Here is a 10,581-nt window from a genome sequence, read left to right on the forward strand (position 1 = left end):
CCTGTGCATAGCTTCTACTCTCACTATGTGTCACGTCTTCTTTAATGTGTCACATCATCATAAATGTTAAAACGAAGGTGGAAAAAACTTGTCTTTTTTAATGTGTCACATCATCATAAACATTAACGGAGGTAAAAAAAATTTAACGATGGTTAACGGAGATGAAAAAGATTTACCAATTGGACTAAATTATTTACATTTTGTGGACTAAATTGTGTATTATGATAGCAATCGAATATTCTTAGGTTGGGAAACCGAAACAAGTAACGAGAGACCAAAGTGGCCAAGAACGAAGCTTGACGTTGTCTTGAAGTCATTACAATTTCATACCCACATTCCGCTTTCTTTGGAACACTCTCGCTTTCGCCTTCTTCCTTCACACTCAGCAAATGAGGTTTGTTTTTTTCCTTTCTTTCTTTCTTTGTTTGTTTCTTTTAGTTTTTTGGTTCCCATTTCACTTTTTTCACTTACCAGTCAAATCTAAAGCTTTCCTAGGTTCTGCTAAGAAGAAAGAAAACTTCTTCACTTGTAAGATAACTTTTATTTTATCACCACCCCATCTCCGTGTAATGTTATGCAGCCTTCGCCACATTTATTTCCAACATCAAAATCACATCTTTAGTGTGAAAAATGTTGGAAAATTTGGAATACTAGTCACTCATCTGCTTGTAACTTGAAGAGTCTAATGTTGTGAGAAATTTCCCCATTTTTTTTATTTATAATGTCATTGAAAAAAAAATGTTTTTTTTTTTCTTTCTTGTGTGAGATTAGTCGCTATCCAGAAGTTCTGTGGGCACAACGTTCTGATAAGGTTTACCTTACTGTTGCTCTACCTGATGCCAAGAATGTTTCTGTGAAGTGTGAGCCTCAGGGTTTGTTTACTTTCTCTGCTTCTGGGGTTCAAGAAGAAGCCTACAGCTTTAGCTTGGAGCTGTACGGATGCATTGAACCTGAGGTGAGGGAGCTTTTGATTTTGTTTTACCATATTCTTATTGACATTAGAAAAATGCAACACTGTTATTTGATTCTGTGCATGCTTTGTGTGAAATTGTGTTCTGTGGTTGTGTTAGGGTAATGACTAATGACCGTCGTAACATTGAGTAGACTGATGTTTGAAGGATTTGGGGATGGCTATTTGTATTTTTAATTACAATTATTTGGAACTTTCTTATGAATTTGATCTTTCGTTTTCTTTTTGTCCATTGAATACTGTTCAGTTTTACATACTACTTTAATTCTTTCGACCACATGTAGTTGTGCTCTTCTTACCATCTGGAATTACTGGACATAGTATGTGTTTATCTTCATGCTTTGAAGTTGATGTTATGTTCACCTAAAGAGGCAGAACTTTGTCATTGATCAACTTTTATGATTTCACTGTACACCAATGTCACCCACAATTTGGTCAATACTTTCAGCCGAAACCAATCACTGCCACCTATCTAATAATCGGCTTTATCACATTGTTGCTCGCCTGTTTCTGTTACCACCTTATTTTGTAACAGTTTAATGTCTATAGCTCTGATCACCATTGTTTCTATTGAGTTTTTATTGCTCTCTCTAGTAAATTGTTATGCTACACATGCTTTATTTAGCATCCACTGAAGCATGACTTGTTTCTGTATGAATAGCATGTGGGATTTATTTCTATATGATGCATGTATGAAACATGCAATGTTTAAATAGTGTTCTTGTTTAAGATTCTATTGGAGTTGAGCAAAATATGAAAACTACTCATATATTAAGCTGCAAATAGAAATCTTGTGGTAAAATAAAATTCTGTATAGAAGGTGACTGCCAACTGTTTTGGTCTTTGCCTCATGTAGGTTACCTATATGTATTTATTTTTTTCCACATCAAACTTTTTAAAAGAAAAGGTTTGAGAATATGAAAACTACTCATATATTAAGCTGCAAATTAGAAATCTTGTGGTAAAATAAAACTCTGTATAGAAGGTGACTGCCAACTGTTCTGGTCTTTGCCTCTTGTAGGTAGGTTACCTATTTTTCATTTTTTTTTCACATCAAACTTTTTAAAGAAAAGGTTTGATGGTCCTATCCATAAATTTTTCATTATGATGTGTAGGGTTGTAAAACTAAATCTGGCTTAAGAAACATACTATGCTCAATTCAGAAAGGAGAAAAAGGTTGGTGGAAGAGGCTATTGAAGTCTGAAGAGAAACCTGCTCCATACTTGAAGGTTGATTGGAACAGATGGTGTGATGAGGATGATGAAGAGTCAACCTGTAAGCTTCTGTAATTAAATGCAAGAATTTATTCTATGTCCATCCTTTCATTTTCTACATGTTAGAGTCAAGGATGACCCCTCTTGCAATTGAGCTCAAGAGTTCAATTGGAAAGAGAACCATTTTTACTATGATGATACTTACGGGTTAAAATCATAAATTCTGTAAAATTATGATAATTTTGTTTTCACCTATATGCTATGTTAGCTGTTGACAAAATCTTTCATTTATTATTATTATTGTTATCTTGAGTTTGCTAATTGTTTGTGTAGATCTTCCACTTTGTGAAAGGATGTTTGCATGAAAGGTTCAATATTTATTAATTGCTTATGGTTTTTTCTTTTCTTAGTACAATGTACATACTGGAGGGCGAGCCCTGGTGCAGCGGTAAAGTTGTGCCTTGGTGACTTGTTGGTCATGGGTTCGAATCCGGAAACAGCCTCTTTGCATATGCAAGGGTAAGGCTGCGTACAGCATCCCTCCCCCATACCTTCGCATAGCGAAGAGCCTCTGGGCAATGGGGTACGAAGAAAAAAAGTACAATGTACATACTGCCATTTCCAAGGTATTTAGACTTAAAATGGTGTAGGATGGCAGACGACTTGGGATTTCATGGTTTATTATACAATTTTTTGGATAAAATATCTGGAAACCTGGGTCCCATCCGTATAAAGATAAAATACAAACTCAATTTGACTTCTGTCATCAGAGTAACAGGAGCTGAATAGGGTTAAGAGTTTGGATAAATATCAATCCTGAATCCCTTGCTTCTCTATCTCTTATGTTACCCATTAGGAAAACCTTCTTATTAATAGAAGATCCAGAACCACCAAACTATGAGTGAGGCTTGTATCTCAAATGACACCTGAACAAGTCTTTTTAAAGCGTGGACGTGATTATGATGTTCAAGGTGTTCTCTAATGCATATTCCTTTGATGAATTTGTATTCTCTTTGAGCATGATTTCAGCTGATGTCTTTCTTACCTTTCCCATGCTCATTTTGTTCAAGCAATTCATTGCCTTTTCTGCAGCTACTCTTTCTGTTACATAGCAGACTATATCTGTGTACAAGTAGCTTGCCCTACAAGTCTCTATGTCTGTTAGAACCAGCTGTCACTTGACAGCTGGATAACTAACTCACTAGCTGAGTACAATACCCTCTCCCCCCACCCCTTCCCCTCCAACACACACAAACTCTAGGGGTGAGCTGAAGAAAGCTCAAACACTTTGAAAAGAGACTGCAACACCTGAAGTAGATCTTGTCATTTGGGTCAACAGCTCGATCTCCAACATGCAGAGTACCCTTAAGGTACATAAGTATCCTCTTAACTTCATGAATTAACAAGGCCACGCCATGAATTAACAAACTTTGTTTACTGCAAAATGTATTTCAGGTTGAGTGATGGTTGCATATTTAAGTGCACCAACCACTAACCTGTAAAGTGTAGGGTTTGATAAGAGATCCCACCAGACTTAGAAAGTTTCAGAGCAGCAGCCATAGGAGTTGAAATCAACTTAGCTTCAGCCATATTAGTTTTGTGAAGAATTTACTATAGGTCAGCAAAATGGAGCCAGAAACAGTATGATGAACATCAATGCCAAGGGAGTAATCAAGCTGTCCCAATTGCTTGAGAGCAAACGTGGAGTTGAACTGATTGATCAAAGGTTGAACAAGAGTACTGGGGCTTCCTGTGATGACAATGTCATCAACATACACCAAGAGATACGCAACATTCTTGTGCTTTTTATAAACAAAAAGTGAAGAACCACTTTTACTTGCTGAAAAGCCAAACTGAAGCAAGGTGCTTTGCAGTCTTTCAAACTACTGGCAAGGACCCTGTATAAGGCCATTCAAGGCTTTATTTAGCTTGCACACCAAATACTGACCTTGAGACTGAAATCCAGGAGGCTGCTGCATGTAGACAGTCTCGTCAAGCAAACCATTAAGAAATGCATTGTTCACAACAAGTTGATGTAGAACCCAATGGTGACTGAGTGCTAGGGTGAGAATCAATCGAATGGTGACTGGTTTAACTACAGGAGAAAAGGTTTCATTAAAGTCAAAACTGTGATGAAATCTGTTAGACATCAGGGGGTGCAATCAGAAAAAGGAGCACAATCAGAAAGTGACCAGCAGGGGGTGCAAACAGAACAGAACAGGCCCAAAAGGACTTGCGCAAAACCAGCTTACCTGAAGGATTTCCTCTGAAATCTTGTGGGGTAGCTTCGAATCTTTCCCTTTGGAAGCAAAATCAGCATCACAATCCTCAGCACAAAGCTTGTTGGCCAATTCCATCATAATTGTGTAAATCCGTTAGGATTATGCTGACAAAATTAGTTATCTTTTATCACTATAAATATATCATCCTTGTAATAAGGCAAAGGCAATGAAAATTACTCTCAGTTATCTTCTCCTCTTCTTTTCTTGGGAGGTCACTGGTCCTCTAAACCAGGCATTTCTATCAAAATCCGTTGGCCACTAACCTGGCCTTGAATTTGTTAACTGAGCAATCATCATTCTCCTTAATGTGAAATACCCATTTGCAGCCTACGGCTTGCCTGTTAGGAGGAAGGGGAACAAGTGACTATGTGTTATTTTTAAGCAAGGCTTCATATTCCTCTTGCATGGCAGCAACCCATTGAGGGTCCTGCAAAGCCTATTTGGGACTTTGGTTCAGTATGAGTGAGAAACAGTGAAGGATGCAGTCTGGTTTCAACAATGTCAGATTTGGACCTTGTCTAAGTTGGATGAGTGCATACAAGTAAGGAGGAGGGATGAGAAGGTTCAGAAAAGGGCTGAGAAGGAGATGACACAGGTTTAGGATTAGATTGAGAAGCAGATGAGACATTTTGTGAAGAGGAAGCAGCTAAACGACTCGAGGTGGCAGCAGACAGAGGAGTCGAGGAACTGGGTACAGTGATTTGAGGGGAAGAAGTTGGAGCATGGGGAGGGGGAGCAATAAGGGAAATTGAGGCAGGAACTGATGAAGAGGAGGACTAAGAAGAAGAGGAACTTAGCTTAGAAAAGAGGTCAAGATAGGGAAAATGAAGATCATTGAAAACAACATCCTTGAAAATAATTTTTTTTCCAGTAGGAGATAGGAACTTGTAGCTTTAATAGGTGGTAGCATATCCTAATCCTAAAATGAGACATCATGAGATCTAAACTCCAATTTATGAGAGCTGTAGGGTCTAAGAAAGGGAAAACAGGCACAGCCAAAAGCCTTAAGATGTTGATATTCAGGTGGATGGCCAAAAAGAACAGTGTATGGTACTGAAAAATTGAGAGAAGCAGTGAGTAATCTGTTCTTAAGATAAATAACTGTAGTAAAGGCATGATCCCAGAATGTGAGAAGCATAGAAGCATGACTCAGTAAGGTGAGACCCAATTTTACCATGTGGCATTGCTTTCTCTCTACAAAACATTTTGGTGATGAGTATGAGGACATGTAAGTCTGTGAATAACACCCAAATAAGTAAGATATTTTGAGAGAGGTCTGAATTCTCCCCCCAATCTGTTTGTAAGGCACAGTTTAGCAATAGTTTTAAATTGCTTAAAAACAATAAAAGTTCCAGCTTTGTTTTTAAGATGTATCCAGGTAAATCTTGAGTAATCATCAGCAAAGGAAACATAATAGTGAAAGCCATCTTCACCAAAGCACTTGACAAAAAATAGAATAAAATCAGTAGACTATTGTGACAAGTTGAGCTTGAGTAACATTTGTTATATGCTCATTCGGTAGGGCAAGCGTGTGAGGGAATATCCATTAGTTTATTTTGTGCATTGGGCATGATCTATCTCTCCTATTCTGTGCTTTATTTTAGTGTAAAATAGAGATGGGAACTAACGACACTGAGTTGGTCATTGCAATTCTTTATTTTTTCAAAAATGTTAAATTACTAGCATCCTGATCTGTGTAGTTTACCTTGGGTGTGGTTTGTTATTTGCACAAGTTGCTTGAGGATTACAATAAAGTTGATTACTTCTCGTGAGTATTTCTCTTATCTGATTAAATCGTTTGTTGGACCTTTTGCAGCTGATTTGGTATCTGATGATGATGCTCGGGTAAATTATTATTATTATTATTATTTTCACTTACCACAGGTAATAGTTACAAAATTTAACAAACCTAGTAACTGATCTCGACCAGTGCAAACTTGTTCTTTTGCAGTTTGTTGGTGAAGATGATGGAAGCAGTGATGACGAAGGAATGCTGTGTGAGTGATCCCCTTGTATCTCTAATTAAATTGTAGTGATTCCTTCAATTGCTTGCTGATATGGTGTTTGGTGGTAATATTGTTGTGTGCAGATTAAATGCACAATGAGATCCTTAGTCTTTCTTATGCCCTCTTTGGAAAGACTTCTCAATAAACACTTATAGGAGAAGGGAAAAAATGAATCAAAATTCTTTGATAAGTTTAAATTGAGCTTCTATAAAAGTGAAAGTGCATTAAATTAATTTTAATTTATTGGAGAAGTTTAATTCATTTTATCTTATTATTTTCTTCTCCTATCAGCATTTATTAATTTTTTATCCAAATAAAATCTTAGTATATGGTTATTATATTGTGCACATGGATGGCTTGAGCTGTATCTCTATCAGTATTTAGGAAAGATCTATATTTCCCCACAATTGACAATTATGTTAGTAGCAGTATTTTTTTTTATCAGCAAAAGTATATATATATATATATATATATATATATATATATATATATATATATATATATATATAATATATGAAGTACCAGAGGTACTCAGTACAATAGGGAAGAAGCCATACAAATGGTTCCGTAGACAGACAAACATAGTCTGAAAAGGAACCAAACTATGACTCAATGAATGTACATCTGCTGATAATCCTATTTATGCTACCCTCTGCTACGGTAAGAAGCTCTGTCTAAGGTTACTTGACCAATGGTTAAAGTGGATTGAGAAATCTTTCTCTGCACTTCTGATCCAAGTCCATAGTAAAAACACTACATCCTCAAACAATTTATTGCCATTGAAGGTTGCATTGGAGAATAGTATTCTGTTTCGCATCTGCCATATAGACCAGTTTACAGCCAGCCACCAGCACTGTCACCTCTTGACCCTTAGTAGCAGTATTAAACGACTACTTCAATCCAAAGGATTGACATAATGGTGTAAGATCCTAATGCATTCACATGAATGAGAACAATCTCTTTAGCAGGAGAATCCGTGTTCAATCGTATGCAAAATTTCCTTAGGTCAGCGGCATCACGAACCGCAAGCGGAATTAATCTCTGACCCAAGACTAAAAAAAAAAGAACGGCTACTTCATTTTGTTTTATTAATTTAATATTTAATTATTTGGTATACTCAGTTTATGTTTTTTTGGTGCTCTTCTTTCCCACCTGACATGAATGATCATCATTATGCAGATCTTCCTGATTTGGAAAAGGCTAGGGGATAGAAGCTCTCACTGTACTGACAGATTTAGGGAGCATGGTTGACATGGAATCATATTCATATGGAACTATTTACAATAGGGGCAGAGATAGACTATTTGATAAGATGCACCGTGATGTGATTGTTGCTGCCTTGTATATAGAATCTAAGCTAATTAGTGCTTTGAAAACAGTCTTGATATTTTGTGTGACTACTTGGGACCAATTCTTATGAGAGGTTTCTTTGAAGGGAATGCTGGTTGCATCATATAATCTAATAACATTGTCCGGAACCTCATTTGTCATTTCAAGGTTGCAACATTTATAAGAAATTCTATTTTTCTCCTTTTATTTTATTTCATTTTTATGGGATTTAACGTTTTTTAAAATGTGATAAGATGGAAAAATTACTACAATCTTGATCTTTTGACCGTTAAACTTTGGCATCTTAAAAATTACTTCACATTCCTTAAAAGTGAATTGAAGTTATGAAACTGATGAAATTGGGCTAATTTTTTGTTAGGGATTTGTTAGGAATCGATACAGCAGGGCACTGCAACGTGCACCAGCAAAATTGTTGGGTGTCCTAGCAATTTCACAATTTTTTCATTTTGTCCTTTCGTAAAAGGATACGGATCAACTAATCCATAAGCTTCATATGGATTGGTTAAAATTTCTATACATAACACTAAAATTTTTAATGTATATTTAATGTACATGTAAATTTAAATAATAAATAGTGATAATTGATTTTGATATAATTTATATGAATTATTTAATCCGTATATTTTTTTATAAATAAAAAATGTTTACTATTAAAAAATTTAATATATTAATAAATTAAAAAAATATATTTTTAAAAAAATATTAAAAAAAAATACTTATGAATTTTGTGATCCGTATGAGTCATACGAATTAACTCATACAGATTACATAATCCGTATGACTCATACGGATTACGTAATTCATACGAGTCATACGGATTACGTATGGATTACATAATCCGTATGAGTCATACGGATTATATGAGTTAATTCATATGACTCATACGGATCACGTAATCTGTATGAGTTAACTCATACAGATTACGCGATCCCTAAGTGTTATTTTTTTCAAAAATATGTTTTCTTTCTAATTTATTAATAAATTAATTTTTTTTAATAGTAAATATTTTTTATTTATAAAAAATATATGGATTAAATAATTCATGAGTTATATCAAAATTAATTATTACAAAATTTATTATTTAAATTTATATGCGCATTAAATATACATTAAAAATTTTAGTGTTATGTATAACAACATTATTTATTTTAAAACATAATTAGCCTATTAGTTCAGTTGATTAGAATGTTATGCTGATCCGTATCCTAAGGGCAAAATGGAAAAATTGTGATGGATGTACCAACAATTTTGCTAGGTGCAAGTAGGAGTGCCCAAAGAGATAATATGTAATTAGTCTCACTTTCGTGGACTCGTGGTTACGGGCGAACTAAGTGTCAATGACTCTGCAAATTTGGATGAAATGTTATATTTTTTCTATTAAAATTTGACCATATTAATTATCAATTTAAATGGAAAAAATTATACGTTCTTTAAAAATAAATTAGAATCTTCATTTTTTTAGTAATGGAATAACCTATGTATATGCCGCCCCAATAATTGGATAATCATGGGTCACTTTTTTTAAAAAAAATTTACTTCTTCCAAGAATTTATATTAAACTAAATAATTTTATTTTTAATTAATTATTCTGTCAAGAAAAAAATATTTTGCAGACTTCTTCAATCAATACTGTTCCTTCAATTAATATTAGATATGATAAAATATTTATTAATTACCATTAAATGATTTTTTTATCAATTAATAAGTTTTTTATTTTTAAATTAATTTTTTTAAATACTTTTAACTTGTATTGAATAAAATAATCTGATTATACTTACTACTTAGTCTCTTTAGTTTGAGCTGTGGACAATTTTGGCCCTTTAAGCTTTTTTTTCTTTTTCAAACTAATTAATTTTCTATGCAAAATATTGGGATAGTAGCCACGTAATCATCAATTGGTTAAAGGGACTAGTTTCATATTGGGCCCTTTAAGCTTTTTTTTTTTTTCAAACTAATTAATTTTCTATGCAAAATATTGGAATAGTAGCCACGTAATCATCAATTGGTTAAAGGGACTAGTTTCATATTCTCTTTTTATTTTCTTTCTTCAAACCAATTAAGTTTCTAAAAAAAATAAAAATGGGACATGTAATCATCAATTGGTTAAAGGAACTAGTTTCATATTGGCTTGTCAATAGAGACGAATCCAGGAGTATAAAGGGGGTCGGATTTTTTTTCATAATTATTTAAATATTTAACTTTTTATAAATAATAAGTTTAAAAAATATTTTATTATTAATTTTATGGATAAAATATAGAAATATGATCTCTACTAGAAAAATTTTAAGCAAATATTAACTCAAAAACTTTTTTCTTATATATTTTCTTTTATTAATATTTTTAAATTTTAATTTTTCTATTTTTTTTTATCATATATACACAAAAGACCCTGGGGGAGGCCCCTACTTGCCCCTGGATCCGTCCCTGATTGGCAATCAATTCCAGAATTGAAATAGTGGTGGGGTTGGGAGAATTTAGGTTCAATCCTCTACCATTTTTAAATAATAATAATAATAATAATAATAATAATAATAATAATAATAATAATAAATAATTGAAATGAATCTAAAAAGGGGTAGCTAACATGAAAATCAACCCTAGTTTGGGAAGAGGGCAATTGCTTCCTGCACGTAATCTGAAATGTAGAATTATACTTCATATTAGCCTTTAATGCAAAAACTTAGATACTGGAAAGACTAATCCTGAATGTAATTTTACATTTCAGAGGCTTTCTGAAAGCTTAAAAAGATGCAAGAAAT

At 33.9% G+C, this 10,581-nt stretch overlaps 1 protein-coding gene across 2 annotated transcripts; it reads left to right on the top strand.

Moving 5' to 3' along the window:
* The first annotated feature begins 226 nt into the window (after positions 1 to 226).
* LOC100819939 (co-chaperone protein p23-2) lies at positions 227 to 8,008 on the top strand. 2 transcript variants are annotated; one of them, XM_003550053.5, is made up of 6 exons: positions 227 to 394; positions 772 to 955; positions 2,134 to 2,245; positions 6,283 to 6,311; positions 6,418 to 6,463; positions 7,652 to 8,008. In XM_003550053.5, the coding sequence occupies exons 1-6, from the start codon at positions 390 to 392 to the stop codon at positions 7,681 to 7,683; spliced, it is 408 nt and encodes a 135-aa protein (XP_003550101.1). In that variant the 5' UTR covers positions 227 to 389; the 3' UTR covers positions 7,684 to 8,008. The 2 variants fall into 2 exon arrangements, with proteins under 2 accessions (XP_003550101.1, XP_003550100.1); XM_003550052.5 differs by having other exon boundaries at positions 233 to 394; positions 2,086 to 2,245.
* The last annotated feature ends 2,573 nt before the right edge of the window (positions 8,009 to 10,581 follow it).

The sequence above is a fragment of the Glycine max genome, chromosome 17 (genome assembly GCF_000004515.6).
Source record: "Glycine max cultivar Williams 82 chromosome 17, Glycine_max_v4.0, whole genome shotgun sequence".
In the NCBI taxonomy this organism is placed as follows: domain Eukaryota; kingdom Viridiplantae; phylum Streptophyta; class Magnoliopsida; order Fabales; family Fabaceae; genus Glycine; species Glycine max.